The sequence below is a fragment of the Diabrotica undecimpunctata genome, chromosome 6 (genome assembly GCF_040954645.1).
Source record: "Diabrotica undecimpunctata isolate CICGRU chromosome 6, icDiaUnde3, whole genome shotgun sequence".
Taxonomy (NCBI): Eukaryota; Metazoa; Arthropoda; class Insecta; order Coleoptera; family Chrysomelidae; genus Diabrotica; species Diabrotica undecimpunctata.
Window position 1 is genome coordinate 156,360,507 of NC_092808.1, and position 20,566 is coordinate 156,381,072.

The following is a 20,566-nucleotide window of genomic DNA, read 5'->3' on the forward strand; positions in this document are numbered from 1 at the left end:
GTTTAAGTTTATTATCTAAGAACCATGATTGAGCATTGTAATTTACATACTCAGACGTGGTTTCTAAAACTGAACGATTTTTATCAGAAAAAACAAAAGTAGTGTCATCTGCAAATAAAACTGTTTTAAATGGAGCTATGAAATTGGGCAAGTCATTAACATATATTATAAATAATAGAGGGCCCAGAATTGATCCTTGTGGAAATCCATGCTTTATCTGCCTAAATTAAGAGAAACAATTTTCGTACTTGACTCCTTGGTATCTATCCTTTAGATACGATGAAATTAGTTCCAAAGGAGTACCTCTTATACCGTAAAAATGCAGTTTTTTTAACAAAATATCATGAGAAACACAGTCGAAGGCCTTTGAAAGATCACACAGCGTTATGGAAGAGTGATTATGCTTCTCAAGGCCATCAACTATGGCACTCATTACATCTAAAAGTGCATGTGTTGTAGAACGATCCTTTCTAAACCCATATTGTGAACTAGTAAAAAAAGTATTTGTTTCGAAGTACGATAAAAGACGCTTCTTCAGAACTTTTTCGATTATTTTACTGAATATCGAAACGATGGAAATTGGTCTATAATTGTCTATAAGGTCACGATCACCCTTTCTAAAAATAGGAACAATCTTGGAGTATTTACATGAAGTTGGGAATATCCCGATTGAAAAAATACTATTAATGAGATGTGTTTAGCAATTATTTCACTAGTGCTTTTGATTACGTTTAGGTCATTAGTACATATCTAAACAATTTGAGTTTTTTAATGTTTTTATAACTGTGGATACTTCTTGTTGATTGAAATTCACAAGGAATCTACGTTCCTGTACTTGGCTGTATACCATATATTAAAAAAATTATTAAAATCCTTTGTAAAAGGTATGTATTTAAAAACCCAAACGGGCTGTGTTAGACAAAACGTTTTCGGAATCCATATTCCATCATCAGTGTCTAAGATATTCATGTACTCCTAGACACTAGGAACAGACACTAGACCTAGATGGAATATGGATTCCGAAAACGTTTTGTCTAGCATAGCCCGTTCGGGTTTTTAAATATATATACCTTTTACAAAGGATTTTAATAAATTTCTTGTTAATTGTTTGGCGACAGAAAAAATGAATTCGATAGAGCTGGAAATTTTTGATAGTTCAAAATTGTGTCATCTGGTGTATTTGGAAGGGATTTTATAATATTTTCAGCAATTTCAACAAAGAAGTTATTGAAAGAGTCACAAGATATTTTGGTTGTTGAATTATGTAAACCATTTGTTTTATTTCGCTCATAGTTAATTACCTTCCAACAGGTCTTGGATCTACTCTTTGAAGTTAATATAAATTGATCATATACCAGCTTTTTCGTTCTTTTTAACTCAGCATTGTAATGATTTTTATATCTTTTAAATTTGCTGTAATGTACTGGGTTTTTAGTAGAATCAGCACGTACATTATATGTTTGCAAATAATTTCTCATATTTTTTAAGTTGTCATTGAACAACTTTACTTGACATCTTCTGACTTTGATAACCAGTGTTTTTTGTGGAAAATATTGCGATACTGCTATAATTATCTATTAGAAACTGAGGGGGAGCCTTATAACTGGCTACCCACTCTCGAGGGTTGGAAATCTTTTGATTCCAAGCCTTACTTCAAAGGACTTTTGTATGGATGTATCTCCATAGGTTTGGTTCTTCAGTGACCGTTGAAGAATAAGGATTGTTAATGTGAGCAAATATAGCTCCAGAGAAATAAAATTACTTTAAGTTTATCGACTTAATTAAATATTATTATTAAAAAATAATTAAATATTTTTAAAGTAGAGAGGCCCAACACGACCGTAGTGTACTATACAATGTCAAAAAATTCTTTCTTTATAACACATGAAAGAGAAAACCGTATGTATAAAAAAGCGATTTTGGCGTAGAGAAATATTTTATACATGAATTGAGAGTGTTTTAAAAATGCACATGCCTCAAGGGCGATGTATGAGAATGAACTGAACTGATAATACTACTTGATGTGTAAAAGTTAAGATTACTCCTCTTTTATTTAGGTGTGAAAACTATTTAAGAGGTTGAGGCGCCAATGAGTCGGGTGTCCCGAGCAAACTAGATAAAGTGACTAATTTACTTATTCTACACTAAGAAAAGTCTAAACAATTACATTTCTATTTTATATTTCAAAAACAATATGTTCATTTCTGGAACAGAAACGTTGCTAGGTAATTTACATCAAGATTATCGTTAAAAATGTTCCAGTCTAACACGGATAACAAGTTTTGCATTTTTAAGATACCCTTCTGCGTAAAGGCTCTAGTGCAAACACTTGACTTTTGCCGAATTGATATTAAGATTATACTGATACCTATACTGGCCGCGATGATCAGAAAAACAAGGTTCAAGAACATTTGCTCGAAACTGATCTTCTTCAGAATTTGTCATAATCTTGTCTATACATGTGGCAGATACATCAGTAATTCTAGTATAGTCATGGATTGTTTGTTTTATTCCAAATGATAATATTATAGAAATCAGCTCACTAGTATTTGCCGTTTTCGCAATAACATTAATATTAAAATCTCCCAAAACTATTACTTTTAAATTTGGCCTCATAATGGAACCTAATAAATTTTCGAAATTATGTAAAAAAAAGACTTAAAATCGTTACATTTACTCGATCTATACACTGCCAATACAATCGTGTTAATATCTTGTAGAACAATTCCTCAAAATTCAGATGTTTGTTATATATTAAATTTATCACAGTTTAGCTTCGAACTTTAAAGTATTTTTACCATATTATATTACAGTACCACCGTTCTTTTTATTTTTCCTACAGAAACTGCTAGCAAGTAAGTACCCATCGATGTTTATGTATCAGAGATCTGCTTCACTCTGCCAGTGCTCTGAGAAGCAAACAACATTGAAGGTAAATTTCAACAAAAATAAATCTATCATTTGTACTTTATTTGCTAAACATTGAACATTAACATGGAACATACTTACGAGGTTTTTGCTATTCAAAATATGAATTAGTTTTTCAGGAACTTCTAAACTTCCTACTTCTCGATCTAGATTGTTTCCATTTGTGCGGACTGCTGCATTTCCACTACAGTTTTGTAAAGTCCCGATATGTTTGATTACAAAGGAGTTTTCTTCCCATGTCTCTGCTGCAGGCACATCTGTAGCTTTAGTCAAAGTTATGAATTGTCTGCTGACTGCGTTCTTTCCCGAAAATTTTTAATGAATTTGAATTTGCTTACGACAGATCCACTGGGCCATATAGATAGGTTGTATACATTGTCTAGACTTTCTAAAGGGAAGAACACTTTATAAAATGATAGCTTATCAGTTGGATTCTATTCCTCACAATCAAAATAAATTTCAGGCGCCGTTTCTTTTAAAAAATCCTTCAAATCATTTGAATGCATATCGGCACCAATACGTGAAACGTGCAGATGCTCCTGTCGAGGGAGTGTATTAAAATTAGAAGAAATTTTGCTACCTAAAATCGGTTTGTTGTATTTATTTTATTTTGTGTCGACGAATTCCTTTCGGAATCTCCTACTGGTTTTGTATTTGAACCAATATTTTGTTCAGTAGGTTTTTGTTCAGGTTCACTAGCCGACACAATTTTTTGCTCGTTTATTTTATATTTACTTTTTCTAGAATTTGTATTTGTTGTTGATGTTTTAATAGAATCTGATATTTTACTGGTATATGGCGGTACATGTTGCAAAATTAAATTAGTATTTTATAGTTTTAACAATAATATTAAATCTTTTTGTTCTTGAGTTCTTTTTTCAAGTTGATAAGAAAGTCTACTTACGATTTCAAGATCTTTTTTAATAGCGTCATAATCTTTCCCAAGTCTTCCACAATCACAAGATAAATTTTCACTCGGGTCATGAAATTTGTCTTCTTTATCAATGTCTATTAAGTTCGTATCTTTGTTACTAACTTTATTTATATAGTTTATTAACTGAATGTTTGTCACGGTCACTGATAACTTAAAATTAACTAAAATGTCCACAAGTTCGTTCTTTTTCAATTTATTTAATTCCGTCGTTATGATGACTGTTAAACTTCTAGCCGCCATTTTGAAATTCTGCTAGAATGTTAAGCCATTTTTTGAGCTTGAACAGAAGTATTTATCCTTCAAAATACACTGCTCAATTTTATATAAAATTCCGCTATAAAAGTCGTATCAGTTTTTTTAGGAACCACCAACGATGTTTTTGTATGAGAAGATAAAAATTGTAGACTTAATTTCCAAAATATTTTGTATACTTACCCACAATTGTTAGAAAAACAAACTGTCCAATAGGTGGCGTCGTACTTATCTGGCATTCGTAAATCCCAGAGTCTTTCTTCTGGGGATACCGTATCCTGAGCGTCCATTCTTCGGTATGGGGTGTATGAACGGCTTCGAATCGTTGATCGGAGGTGTAAGTGTATCTTCCAACTGTTAGCAGGTGGATGTCTCGATGTCGTACCCAAGAAACCTGTAATAAAAAATAGCATTATTGATATATACATATGAAAATAAGCTTAAGATTATTGTATTTCTTATTCAACCCTTGTGAAAATGGATATTGTTTTTATGCAAGAGGATGTTGAGAGGTTGTTTTGGATAAGTACGTCAATCATTTTATCGTTAAATAAATAGTTGTATACTATTCAGCATCGATAGTTCTACCATTTCCAAAAAAATTATTGGTTCATCACTTGAAGCTAATAGCAATATATTTAAGGTTTAATCACCAGTAACGATGCTTCATATCAAAAAGTTACCACTACTGAACCGTTTGAGTGTGTTTCTTTTTATGGACAGCAGTCAAATTTTGAGTAATCCTAGAACTGCACATTTTTCTCACTAAGGGATTATGTAAAATTATTTTTACTTGACGTATCCTTATGTGACGTATGTACTGTAGCGTCTGATCCAGAGTGGACGGCTACGAACAGCGTCTGATCCAGAATGGACGGCTGAATACACACTCACCAACACGTCTGGCCAGCGCGGTGTTTTAAGGCTAATAACCTCCCCAAAATGATGGCGAATTCTAAAACTATAGGAGTACGTCCCCAGGTGGGTAGATCATACAGTATTGGCAAGTCCCACTCCTTTATAAAAAAGGACAGCTTCATGGAATCTGGGGGAAGCAAGAAATCGCTAAAAACAACAAACTTGAATATGGCAACACTCAATGTAAGGTCCTTAAACAGAGATGAAAAAATCTATGAGCTAGAAGAAGAAATAAAGGACCTAAAGTGGGACATAATTGGTCTCGCAGAGGTAAAAAGGAAAGGTGAGGAGCGCATAACATTGCAATCAGGTAACATCTTGTATTACAAAGGGCACAAAGAACAAAGTCTAAACGGCGTAGGATTTCTGGTTTCTAAGAAACATGCTAATAAAATAGAACAATATGTGGGAATCTCAGAAAGAATTGCAATAATTGTGATGAATATAAACGAGAAAATCACCCTAAAAATCATTCAAGTGTACGCCCCAACTTCAACGCACCCCGATGAAGAGGTAGATGAGTTCTACGAGAAAATAATAGAAACCAACACGAACTATCACAGCACTTACACACTTATAATAGGAGATTTCAACGCTAAGATTGGACAACGACTAGAAGAAAGCGAAAACTATATTGGTGAATTCGGCTATGGTGTTAGAAATGAGAGAGGAGAAACCCTGGTTAACTTCCTACATAGCAACAAATATTTCGTAATGAACACATTTTATAAGAAAAAACCGCAAAGAAAGTGGACGTGGTTATCACCAAACGGAAAAACAAGGAACGAAATCGATTACATCATGTGTAACAAGAAAGGTATCGTAGAAGATGTAACAGTAATAAATAATGTCTCTCTGGGTAGTGATCACAGAATGGTTAGAGCTAAACTAAGGATTAAGTATAGCAAACGTAGAATTAACTTTAATAACACGATACAAATAGACACAGAAAAGCTAAAAATCGATAAAGAAAAATATGCTAGCAAATTAAAAACCGCCCAAGCACTGAATCTGGAACAACTCAGCGTTAATAAAATTAACTCAGTTATAACAAAAAAACTATTGAATGCTAGCTCAGAAGTAGCAACCCGCCATAACAACAAAAAATCCAAAATAAGTGCAGAATCGAAGAATATGCTGAAACAACGAAAAGAGCTCCTGTCACTAAACAAAAGAAATACCACAGAATACAAAGAACTTAATCGAGCCATACGAAAACAGATAAAAGACGATATTAAAAAAACATTAACAAGAACATGTAGAAAGAGTGATAGAGAAAAATCAAAGTCTGAAATATACCAAACCGAAATTAGGAAAGAAAAATATTATAACTATGAAAAATACACAAGGCCAACTAGAAACAAACAAAGCTCAGATATCAAACATAGTTGAAAACTTCTATACTGAGGTATACCGCTCAAAAAACGATCCCCCCGACTCTTCAAAGCAAAATCTGAAAAGACAAATAACAAACGTAAATTCTGAAGTAATGCCCGAAATAAGCGAAGTAGAAATAGAAAATGCAATTTAAGAATTGAAAAGAAATAAAGCACCGGGTAGTGATGGAATTCTGGCAGAAATGTTGAAAGAAGACGGAGAAGAAGTCATCAGGTACCTAAAAATACTTTTTAATAAATGCCTATTTGAAGGAAACATACCAAAGGAATGGAATACTGCTAACACAATATTAATACACAAAAAAGGGGACAATACAGATCTGAAAAATTATCGTCCAATATCACTACTATCACAACTTTATAAAACATTCACAAAAATAATTACAAATAGATTGACAACAAAGTTCGATGTATATCAACCAGTAGAGCAAGCCGGATTTAGAAAAGGGTTCAGTACATGTGACCATCTTCACACACTAAAGGTCCTAATAGAAAAAGTTAACGAATACAATTTACCAATCTGTTTAGCATTTATAGACTACGAGAAAGCTTTTGACAGCATAGAATTATGGGCTATTGAGGAAGTACTGGTCAACAGCAGAATAGATTCTAGATATAGGATAATAATACATAATATATATCAACACGCTGAAATGGTAGTCACGATGGATAACGGAATGAAAACGAGGCCAATAAAAATCAACCGAGGAGTAAGACAGGGAGACACCATATCTCCAAAACTATTTACTGCCGCACTTGAAGACATCTTTAAATCACTAAATTGGGAAACGAAGGGACTATCGATAAACGGAAAGTATTTAAACCATCTAAGATATGCAGATGACGTAGTACTAATAGCCGACAGCTGGAAAGAACTGAAGACGATAATCGATGAGCTTCATATGGAATCCATAAAAAAAGGACTGAAAATGAATCTAAGTAAAACTAAGCTAATGTCGAATAAAGATGATCAACCGACGATAACCATCCAAGGAACAAAAGTGGAACATGTAGAAGAATACATATATCTGGGTCAGAATATCAAGGTAAACAAAGAAAACCAAACTACCGAAATAAGCAGACCAGTAAGAATGGGATGGGCCGCATTTGGAAAACTCTCATACATACTGAAAGACAAAAAGATACCCCAAAACCTTCGAACCAAAGTGTTCGATTCTTGTATCCTTCCCGTTCTCACTTACGGAGCTCAAACCTGGACATTCACAAAAAAGAACATGGACAAGATTCGAAAAACTCAGCGAGCCATGGAACGACAGATGCTTGGTATCTCACTAATAGATCGGCAAACGAACGAAGCAATCCGGAACAAAACAAAAATAAAGGACGCCGCAAAACAAGCAGCTAAATTAAAATGGAAATGGGCTGGACACAACGAACGTCTCGAAGATGGTAGATGGAACAAAGAAGTCGGAAACTGGCGACCGTACGATGCGAAGAGACCAAGAGGAAGACCTCAAATGCGCTGGAGCGACGATATCAAAAGAGTCGCAGGACCAATGTGGAAACGCCTAGCACACAACAGGGATGAATGGCGAGAAATGGGAGAGGCCTTTATTCGACAATTCGGATGGATAGAAAAAAGGCTATAAAAAAAAAATCCTTATGTCCAATCTTGTGTTCCGGGACAACAGCTATAGTCGGATGGCCTTCATGAAATTTGTCAGTATGGCTGGTGCGTCTACGTTTGTATTCTTAAAACCATATGTGGACAGTTCGTTTGATGCTTTATAACGAAAGCAAAGACGAAGTCAATTGGCGTATTATTATTTACTTTTTTTGATTGTTTTAAAAATTTGTTGCTGCGGAAGCGCACAATGAATTTTAAGGCTTTCGATGTTTTTTAACATAATAAATCTCAAAATTTGTAAAAAACATCTCTAAAAAAAGTCAACTAACTTCTGCATGCTAAATAAAAAGCAACAACAAATAATAGTGAAACAAAAGTGTCTTTACTTTAACTATAAGCAACAAAATATTGAAATTATTGAACTATCCAACTTAAAACTATCTGAATATTTAAAACACAGTCGCACCCGTTTGTGAACATGTTACATTATATCAGCTTGTTCAATGAATACAATTACTTCTAGAAACATTAAAAACTTGTGTAACATGCCGTCGCTTCCGACATTTTATCCAAAGTTTTCCACAACGGGACATCGGAAATGGCCGATCTCATCAGCCATTAACTTTCCGCTGACTTGTTCTGGAACATCTGCGGCTACATCCTCATTTTCTGTTATTATACCAGTCGGTTAGGCAAAGACACGAAAACCTAGTTTAAAAGCAAAGAAAAATTGGCCTAGTAAAAATAATAGTCGGAAAATGCTGCGGTACAAAAAACGTCGGGCCAGTGGGTCGTGAAAATAAAATAAAAGAAACCGCAAAGAAAAACAGTCGCTTTGTGGGGATGACCCTGGAGGAGCATGTCTAAACAAAAACAAGGGTTCGAGGATAAAAAATACGTTTGCGTCACATGTGGAGAAGGGCTGTGTTGCAGAAGGGACGATTAGTTGCTCCCGGGGGATATTGGGATTTGACACTTGAGCTGAATTAGTAAAACACTTATTAGCGTAAATGAACGACATTTTGGAACCATGACGCATTATATTGCTTTTATGGACATTACTATACAAGACTATCATTTGTAAATAAAACTGCAAATACAGACATAAATAAATAAATATTTATTTACAAACTTACCATTTTTACAATACAGCCCAGTCAAATAATTTAATATACGCAAGGCACTTTACATTTATAAGGTTTTTTGTTAATAAATCTGCTTGGAATAAATATTTTATAGTTCTGTTTTGAAATTTGGTTTTGCTGGTAATTTGACACGTATTTAAAAAAAAGTTATTTTTTTTTTATTGGGAATAACCCGTATCAACCATAGAAGGTTCTTAGAGGTGGTACAATATAGACTATAATAATATTATAGATATTATATAATATTTTAATGATTAATATAAAATATAAACTATAAAGTTTTTACAAAGTTGATTATAATTTAGCATTTTTCTTGAAGTATCACGTATATTTGATTATAAAATTTCGTTTTCTTTAAAAACCTAATAATTTTGTCACAATCCGCACTGTCTAAAACGCACTTCATATCACTTGGTAGTCCAGTAGCTGGTCTTTCCATTTGATATACTGGACAGTCTATAACAATGCGGCTTACAGTTATATTGGTGTCACAGTCGTAGCATATTCTACGAGGTTCCTTCGTTAGTAGGTGTTCGTGCGTCAGTCTGGTATGTCCTATTCGGATACGATGTAGTACAACCTGGTCCCTTCGCTTTACTAAAATTGATGTTTTCGCTGATAGATCTGGGTTTGCTTACCACAATTTATTATTTGGTAAAAGTTGCCATCTTCGTTAAGGAAATGACAAATATACTGAGAAAAAAGAAAGATGTCCTTCTGAAAGACGCAAATGGAAAAATCATTATAGAAATTAGAGAGAAATTAAAAAAATGGAAGACATACATAACATATCTGTTTGAGGATAATCGACAAGAACCGGAAGAAATCGACAGCGAAACGGGGCCAGAGATCATAATAGAGGAAATCGAACAAGCAATACGAAACGCAAAAAACGGAAAAACTGTAGGTCCAGACGAAATACCTGCGGAACTACTGTAAGGTCTAGACGATGAAACTCTACCTGTACTTCTGGACCTATTTAATGAAGTATATAAAACTGGAAAAATCCCACAGGAATGGTTGGTGTCCACCTTTGTAGCAATACCAAAAACAGTATATGCCAAAGATTGTTCAGACTATAGGACAATATCACTAATAAGCCATACCCTCAAAATATTTCTAAAGGTGATTCATGGAAGATTATATAGAAAACTAGAAGATGATATAGATGATACTCAGTTTGGGTTCCGCAAGGGACTGGGAACGAGAGAGGCATTGTTTGCTTTTATTGTCCTCTCTCAAAGATGCTTAGATATGAACCTAGATATTTATTCCTGTTTCATCGACTTTGAGAAGGCATTCGACAGGGTCCGACATGAAAAACTAATAGAAGTACCGAGAAACAAAGATATAGACAGACGAGACTTACGAATCATTATCAATCTGTATTGGAATCAAAAGGCCAATATAAAGATAGAAGAACAAAAGTCCGAAAATATATAAATAAAGAGAGGAGTAAGACAGGGCTTTGTTCTGTCACCATTACTGTTTAACGTGTACAGTGAAGCCATATTCCAGGAAGCGATAGCGGATCTGGGTGATGGAATCTCTGTAAACGGAAGAATAGTAAATAACATAAGATTCGCTGATGACACCGTTATAATGGCAGACACCCTGGAATCGCTACAAGAATTGGTAAATAGAATTAACGATTATTGCATTAGATACGGACTAAAAATAAATAAGAGAAAAACTAAATTTATGATAGTCTCAAAAACGCAACATGGAAATGAAAGATTAATGATAGAGCAAACCCAAATAGAAAAAGTAGAGACATATAAATATCTGGGAACCTGGGTTGAGGACAAAAATGACCAAAGCAGAAAGATCAAATTCCGAATTGAAACTGCAAGGCAAGCATTTGTGAAAATGAAGACAATGCTTACCAACAGACACCCTCAGTTGCATCTCAGATTGAGGGCTCTAAGATGTTACATATTTTCTATCTTACTATACGGAATGGAAGCGTGGACATTGAAGAAACAACACATAAGAAAAATAGAAGCGTTCGAAATGTGGTGTTACAGAAGAATATTAAAAATTCAGTGGGTTCAAAGGATTACCAATGCTGAGGTACTACGACGTCTAAATAAGGAGTTATAAATTTATGAACAGCATAAAAAGAAGAAAACTAGATAATTTGGGTCACATAACTAGAGGAGAAAAATATGAGCTGCTGAGAATTATTATGCAAGAAAGGATCCTAGGAAGAAGAAGCATAGGAAGAAGACGCATCTCCTGGCTGAAGAACCTTAGAGAATGGTTTAACTGTAGTTCACTACAACTTTTCAGAGCAGCAGCCAACAAAGTGACCATAGCCGTTATGATATCCAATCTCCGATAGGAGATGGAACTTTAAGAAGAAGAAGCCATCTTCGTAACCAAAAGTTTTTTGTGTACTCATTGACACATTTTTTCATATCTGAGTGAGGAATTTGGTTCGTTCTATCATCGGATCTCTCTATTTTACAAGCGTCTTTGACCACTTGATCAGGGCTTTAGAATGTAGGAACTCGAAGAGACCCGAGAAGGAACTGTCTTTTGGCTTCATCATCCAATGTTTATTTTGCGGGATAGGGTAAGGATTTCTTTAATTCGAAAGGAGTGAACATATTTGTACCCGTTTAGGATTGCTGGATCCTCTTCAGGCTTGAGTCTGAATGTATTGAGCCTAGCAGAACAAAAGCAAACAGTCCTAGAAACCACTGGGGCATTAGCATTCATCTTCTGGTGGAGCGTCTTGGAGGCTGTCGAGATGGAGTCATTATTCTAATCAGAGGTGAAAGGCTTGTCTGAATTGTGATGTTCTTTCCAGAGTGAATGTGTGTGTTTTTTGAGCTAGATATTACAGAGTCGGGTCTCTAGTGACTATTGTTCCTGTGGCATTTTCGAGTTGGTACTCGACCCCAAAACCAGTGTATTGCACTGTAATTTTGTGGTCGAGCGTGCTCGCAAATGGAGGCCCTCATCTTTCGAGAGACAACTTGTCGCATTTTGCCCAGTGTGAATGTATGTGTGTGTTTAACCCAACAGTGACGGACGCTACCATTTCGATGTTACTTGACTTCGTTTAATCACCTGGATTTTCCCCGTCGAACCACAGGCCCCGTGTTAAGTAACGGAGGCTGCAGTCGGCCGGGGTCCAGGTGATGAAAATGCTTTGGTAGCAGAAAGAGGACCCCTTTCACTGTTGGATTAGTGGCGTGTGATTTGTGTGAATGTGTTATTAGTATTGAATGTGTGCGAATCCGAGCCGGCAGGGGTTAAAACCGTGTTCTCTAGTGACCATTGGTCCTGCAAGCCGTTTTTGCGATTGCGATCAACTTCAGAACTAGTGCATTGCACTATAATTTTGTTATAGATCGCTTTCGCTAACGGTCAGGCCTCCTTGGAGTTCGATAGACGGTTCCAGCGACTGCCGGCTCAGGTGAGAAAATAATTGCGGCTATTTTCTCAGGGACGGACAGGTATCGTTGAGTAATGAGATTGGGAAACCGCAAAAAACCGATCTCCCGATTGGAGATTAGAAGTGGGTTCTATAAGCTAGTGGAGTAGCTTGGAGGATGTCAGCGTATTTTCCCAGAAGTTCGTCAATGCGTGCCTGCATTAGGATGGACAATATGTGAAGTTTTTTGTTTTTGGGCCTCCGGAGTTTTACGTGACCACGGAAAGAGCAGGAACTTTTTAGAGTGTCTTTGGTGTTAAAAGGGGGGCCGTTGATCGTTCTGAGAGTAAAGTTCCTGTTGAGAGTTTTTATTCTCTCGATAATTGGAGTAACATTTGCTGTTTGGTGGATTTCACGGGATGGGAAATACCAACGTTTTCTGCAGACGCTACGCAGAATTTCGCGCTCCGTAGCGACTAGTTTTTTCTTTTGATAACCTTTAAGAAGGGAATTAGACTTATACTATATAACGGGTCGAATTAATGTTTTATAAGTGTGGATGAGAGTTTTTGTGTGATTGTTCCGAATGTCCCTGTAAGTGGTACTAGGAGTCGGACTCGATTTCTGACCCTATCTAAAGTTGCCTTTAGATCAGGTTCCTAGTTGACCGTCTTCGTGAATAGGACGCCCAAATAGGAAGCTGTTAGGCTGGTAGCGAGCCCTTGTCCCATCAGATATAGGGGGAATTGATCATCGCTGCAGCGAATGACTCTGAACGATGTTTTTGGGCTTCGCAACACAGTTGTTTGTATTTTTGCAGCATTTAGAGTAACTCTCCACTTCTTGCACCATTATTCGACACCGTTTAAAAAATTTGTGCTCTTCTAAATGTTCTCTCGAAAAAATAGCCGTTCGCTGTAGTAAGGAGGGCAGTGTCATCTGCATAGAGGTACAGTTGGGTGTTTGGTATGTTTAGGTTTGAAATGTTACTGTTGTATGTAATATACAACAAGGGTGCTAGCACTGAACCTTGGGGGTTCCAGCACGTGGAGTGAACGGGCTTGAAATCGACTAATATTTATACATAATACTTCACGAGTTTTTAAGCCACTGGTCCAATGGAAGTAACGTTCAAAGCGGGGCGATACGCATTGGTCCACAGATTGGTGCTTTTAATGAAAAATTTGTGAAACTTACTGCTATTTTTAAAGTTTTTTTTAAAATGTAGCTAAAATTTATTTTGCATATAAAATATAAAATAAGCGTGTGAGGAATCAATTCGTCTTTAGATTTTCAGAGTGTAAAATGGTTACAAAAAAATTAATAATTAATATGAATACTTCAGAATTTTCTCAAGAGTAGGCCTGTCATAAAAGAAATTAAATAATATATTAAGAATGGGCTATTCTTAATAAGGGTCAGCTATTGTTATATTTCGTCAATATCGGGATCCTTATAAATCCATTTCACTTAATATTTGAGCATATAATTATTATCGACTTAATTTCTCTCTAGCCCTGACATATTTTCGGTCTGCTAGCTTCATTCAGATTATTCCCAAAAGTAACTAAATCTCTAATGTTGCGGACATGTAGACTCAGACAGGAATTTTCCATTCCGCTAAATTTCAGTTTATGAACTCACTAATATAGACCTAGTTGTTTTTGTACGGATGAGTGCGTGCCAAACGGACAAAATGATTAAATATTAATCATTCACCACGTAGGCGTTTTCTATCGGATTTTCCAGACAGATTATGCGGACAAGAGTATAATGCTCTGTGATTGTTGTTTGCAGTAGTAGAAAATTAGTAGAGAGTATTTTTTAGTTAAAATATACAATCCATATTAATCATGTAGTGTTATTATTGGAGTAACGTACACAACGTTTCTACATATTATAGTCTTTAAGGTTGATCTGCACCCCCCAGAAGACAAATTACACATTCAAAAAATTTGAAAATATTTGAGAAGGTATATGTGATAACTAGAAGTATTTTGACAAATTTTAAGCAAACTTCATGCTTTTGTTTTCGAAAAAACTCAAAAATACTACATTTTTCCAAGTATAAAGCGGGAAAACCAGACATACAATTTTGTTAATTTTCTTACAGCGTAAAGATATAACCCTAAGAAATACTTATGAATTTTTTTTTAATTTTTGTGTACAATTAACAGTTTTGTCACAATAGGAAAAAAACTATTTGTTCCGGCTTATAATAAAGCTACCGGTAAGAAACCGAAAAACAATTTTAATAACAACATATAAAAAACTGTAAAAGTGGAAAATATTTGGAATAAAACGTTGAATATTTTTTCCTAAACATATGAAAAATCTTGTTAAATAAGAATTATATTTTGATCTGCTGCCATCAAATTGTATCGTAGAGAGATGGCTCCATTTGAAACATCGGTAATATTTGTCATCGATAGATAGCATTACTTTCGGCCTCGAAACGTTTCAAACGGATTGTCATACTAACAGGGTTGCCATATTAATTACTTTTTAAAACACTTTGGTTTGAATTTTGAACTGGCGATACTGAAACTTACAGAATTCATACTGGCCATTTTCAACATTAAATGCGGTCCTCTAGATATCTTCTTTCTCCATTTCAATTTGATGAAATCCGCTGGCTATATCTAGGATGGAAAAGTATTGGCAGATACCTAGTTTGTTAACAATCTTATATTTGGAATTGGATATCGGTCATCGAATGTTTTTTTGTTCACCTTCCTGTAGTAGACAACTATTCGCCATTTAATTTTTCTTGAGGCATCTGGTTTATTTAGAATGACCCAGATTGGGGATGACCAGGGCGATTGACTCGGTCTGATGATTCCTTGATCGAGCATCCTTATGGATACCGATATGACTTGGTATAAGCTAACAAAGAAAGAGTTGTTTGTCTTAAGTTGGCCATCCAGAAATATATTTGTCTTTTTAAAATTATTAATTTCTTTTGATTCTAGTTACGGCAGCCAAAAGCCTTTGTTTTGAATACGGAGAATTTTAAATTGGCCATTTAAAGAAGTAAGTACCTTGAAATTGTTTTGTTATTATTGAAAGCTCTTTTGTGCTCTGCTGTACATTTGTCAAAAGTTTTACCAGTTTGGCCGATGTAAATTTTTTGGCAGTTACTACATGTAAGTTTGTATACACTACTGTATAAGTGGTTTTTCTTTTTGTTTTAGTTGTTTTTAGAGAGAAAGATACTATGCCGAAATAGCTTTAGTAAAAATGAAGTGTAATTTTTGTAGAAGTTTAGGAAACAAAAGATTTCGGTGTTTTATTCTTAAATAAATCTTTTAATAATCTAATGTATATTCAGTGTTTGTTGTCGAGGTGGTTTTGATGAGTGAGATTCAATATTCTTTTCTTTAGAAAGACAGATCTATCTCTCGAAATATCAAGATGAGACTGGTGAATGCCCTTGTATTCTCAATATTTCTATACGGGGCGGAGACTTGGACCCTTTGCAGACGCGAGCACCAAAAAATTGATGCTTGTGAGGTGTGGTGATGGAGAAGAATGTCTGCTACGTATTCTGCAATTTTTGGGTCACGTGGTTTGCAGAGGTAACGAAAGTTTGGAGAGATTAACTGTTTCTGAAAACGTTTTGGAAAAGAGATCAAGGGGACGATCACCAACTAGAGGGTCTGACCAAATTAAGAATTTAGCTGGAAACTTATTCTGCGAAGCTCCCAGAGTAGCTAAAGATAAAGACCATCATCATCATTGGTGCTACAGCCCTATAGAAGAGCCTCGACCTTCCCAAGTCTATTACGCCAGTAAGTTCTATCCATTGCCAACTGTTGCCAGTTTGCTGCGCCTATTTGTCTACCATCCTTATCTACACCATCCCTGTATCTGAGTTTTGGTCTACCCCTACTTCTACTTCCCACATGTTGTGACATAAGGATTCTTCTAGGAGGGTTGTTCTGCTGTGATCTTGCCAGATGTCCTGCCCATCTTAGTCTTTCTATTTTTATAAAGGATACTACGTCTTTACCACCAAATATATGTTTATATCTGTGATATATCTCGTAGTTGTACCTCCTTCTCCAAACACCATTTTCACAGATGCCACCGAATATTCTTCTCAGGATCCTTCATTCAAATATAAGCAGGAGATTTTCATCTGCCTTGGAAATGGTCCATGTCTCCGACCCATATGTCAACACTGGTTGTATAAGGGTTTTGTATATGGTTATTTTTGTTTTTTGGCTTAAGTTTCTGCTTCTCATATGTCTACTCAGTCCAAAATAGCATTTGTTTGCTAGGATTATTTTTCGCTTGATTTCTTCCGTCATGACGTTCTCCTTGGTGATCAGGGAGCCTAAGTATGTGAATTTGTCCACCACTTCAAAGGTAGAATTATCAACCGTGAATTGGTGGCCGATGTTTTTGGCTCTATTGTTGGGTGTTGATGCCATTATCTTAGTTTCATTTTCATTTATCATTTATCAGTCAAAGATAAAGACCAATGGAAAAATTGTTAGGAATATTGGAAAAAATCACGATCCTTAGTAATGGAAAACAACAGGAGACAGAGAGATTTAATAGATTATTGACGATAATGTTATCCAAGGTGAGATCTCATTTCGTTTGGTTCCTGCATCTTTTCAGTAGTTTCACCATAAATATATTTATTCAGCCTTACTTAGGTTTTTAGGGTCAGTCTACAGAGAACTTCTAAATTTTGTTATATATTGTGAAATTGTTCGACTTGAGGTTGCTAGGTTGTCCACTCTTTCTCAGTTCAGTCTAGTCCTATATGCAAAGGTACCTAGAGGTATGCAACTTCTTTTCGAGGTAATTGAATTATATTTAACTAATTTATTTTCTAAAAAACTGGAATTATAGCGTATATTTGGTTTACAGCTAATGGGGCATTTAATGAGTCTGTGACGACGATACATTTGTCCCCACTACACGTTTTGAAAACAATTAAGACTTCCAACATGGATATGAGTATATAGCAGCATGTCTTTTAGGACCTTTTTAGGCTTCCTATTCCTAATGTTTTTAATTTTTTTCTATTTTCTTTTACGTTGTTTTTGATTTCTTCTTCATTTTTTTTGCTTATTTCTCATGTTTGGGATCTTTTATATTATATCGTTAGTATTATTGTTTTTATTGTTTATATTATCAAGGTCCGGACATGTGCTTTGGTTTTGAACAATACAAAAAGTTAATAATAGCCAGTATATGATACAATGGAAAATTAATAACCTAATTTCGTTTGAATCGTAGTTATACTAAAAGTTAAAGTGGACAAGTTATGTAGAATAAAGCTGGTAATTCTGGAGTTGACGTGAGAACGGAGGTCGCAGGTCAGCGAAACAAACTTTGTTGAGTAACTACTTTGTTTAATTACGTAAATCACTTTTGCGCTTTACTATTCAATGCTTTTACGTTTAACATTTATTGCACCTATAGAAAAACAAGCACATACCAAAAATTAAAACTTCTGATATTAAGTAAATTTAACAACTAATAATCGAGTATCACCAAAAAAGTTTGAACTTCATATTTTAACCAAACTTTTAAATATCGAAATTAACTTATCAAAATATCTTTATCTACGACCAATATTACACTTGCCATATATTATTAAATAGGACTAATCAAGTAAAGTACCTCGGGGTGATACTAGACAAAAGTTAACGTTCACCGAGCATGTCAAATAATCGGTATGCAAAGCAAAAGCACTAAAAAGTCAGCTCTCAGCACTAATTGGCAGAAGATTTAAAACCAAAATCAGGATAGCCAATAGTGTAATAATACCAGTGCTAACATATGCCTCCGCCGCTTGGGGACATACTTGTAAAGGTAATAGGAAAAATATCCAGACAACCCAAAATCAAATCATAAGAGATGCACTAAAAATAACCAAATACGTATGACTGAGATACGTATTTAGAGATTTAGGACAAAAAGGATTCTCAGAACAATGAATTAAAGAGCCTACATAATTTTCAATGAACTCAGAAACCACCCAAGCAGAAAGTAAAGTGAGCTGACAAATTACAACAAAAACACAAGGACGGTACATCGAAGACCAAAACAACAGATAGCAGGATATGGAGAAAACAAAGTAGAAGAATAAAGAATGAGATACAATTGGTTATGATAGGTTAACTACAATATACACGAGGTGTGTGATGGCCGCATACATCTGGGAATTCACACCCCACGCACACATCTAAGTTAGGTTAGCTTTAGTTAGATTAGTCAAAAAAAAAATAAAAAAAAACAAAAAACGCTTTCTGTCTAACTTATCACGAACATGCCTTGAACAGCATGTTAATTAATTAATACAAAAACAAACTATACACGTATAAAAGGCCCGTCAGGTCTTTTATAACAACCGCAATGGTGGATTGGGCTCCTCAGGTATGTCAAATGTGGACCTTTTTGGGAAATCTGAGCACCAAAGTCATGTGCGGCATACATAGGCTCAGTGGCCAGACCTCTCTCGGATGCTCAGCTGGCGAGGAGAACAAAATTAATTTTGCCAAATCGGCGGCTGAGTGTCCGAGCACACACGTATTTCAGACAGACAGATCAATTCAAGTTGGTGCCTCTGTTGGAAAAACATACTTTTTAGTGTGTCTAAGATGTCATCAGCCGAACGTGTAGGCGGTCTTCCTCTACTACGTTTGTCTGCTCTTGGCTTTCAATTTGTAATTTTGCTCGTCCATCGTGAGTCGTGCATTCTCGCTACATTGCTTGCTCAGTTCCATTTCAATTCCGCTATGCATTTCACAACATCAGCAATACTCGTCCTTCTTCGCAGATCTTCGTTTCTTATTCGGTCCCGTAATTTCACTCCCACCATAGACCGTTCCATTCTTTCCTGTACCACTCTCAATTTCGAATCCGTAGTCTTGGTTAGAGTCATAGTTTCCGCCCCTAAGGTCATGACCGATAGTACGCATTGGTCAAATACTCGCAGTTTTCCAAAGGTTGCCAGGCTAAAATAATTCGTCTTTGGATTTCACATGTTTGGTTATCTCTGCTGATTCTTACTTCATGACCCAAATACGTATATTTATCCAACAGTTCTACCACTTTGCCTTGAATAGTTAAATGGTTATTGGGGACCGTATTTGTCATAAATTTAGTTTTGGTTAAGTTAATTCTGAGGCCCACCTTAACATTAACATATCTGTGGCTTCTTCCAAATTATATGTGATAAGGACAGTATCATCTGTGAAACGAAGATGGTTAAGCTTTTTGCCATCTATTGTTACTCCTCTGTGGTCCCAATTGACCATCTTAAAGGCATACTCTAATGCCGTTATGAATAATTTCGGCGACAGTGTATCTTTTTGCCTTATCCCACGTTTTATTTTTATTGGTAGGGTTATATAGTCTATCTTAACAGTCATAGTGGCATTTTTGTAAATATTGTAAATAAGTTCACTATATCTATGGTCAATGGTGCTGTTATTCATTGCTTCTATAAGGCTGTCTATTTCGATCGTGTCGAACGCTCTATGAAAATCTATGAAAGTGAGGACAAGAGATATGTTGTATTCTATAGGTTTTTCAAAGAGTGTCTTTACTGTATGGAGGTGATCATTTGTACCATAATTTGAAGGGAATTCTGCCTACTTTTTTGGTTAGTAGAAATATAATTTTTTCTCCAATCTTGATGTAACTAACCTAATGAAGAGCTTGTATATGTGGTTCAACATGCTAGTAGGTCTAATACATACATAAAGATAAAAAATTTTTCCTTATTTTCCATAATTATATCCTTACTGAATTTTTTTTCGTGGGTATCGGTATCAATTTTTTATTGTTATTAAGCAAACTTTACATTCTAACAATTTACTATTTAAATATATTTTAAACTTAAAGTAAACTGGTCTTTAAAATGTTCTAGAGTAGCAGTTCTAGTACTGCCTATAAGCTAAAAGATACACAAAAGGTATTAAGCCAACGAACGCTGATATTTACTTTTTAGAAAAGAAAAATATCAAATGCTTAAAATATATGTCTTGCAAC

The 20,566-nt window shown here is 35.2% G+C and overlaps 1 protein-coding gene across 1 annotated transcript in view; it reads right to left on the minus strand.

The window, feature by feature from the left end:
- The window catches only part of dpr8 (defective proboscis extension response 8), an 827,401-nt gene that overhangs the window by 73,831 nt on the left and 733,004 nt on the right, over nucleotides 1-20,566 (minus strand). Inside the window, exon 3 of the mRNA XM_072535913.1 lies at nucleotides 4,298-4,508. Within this exon, the coding sequence (XP_072392014.1) occupies nucleotides 4,298-4,508 (211 nt within the window). The remainder of the gene's footprint in view (nucleotides 1-4,297; nucleotides 4,509-20,566) is intronic.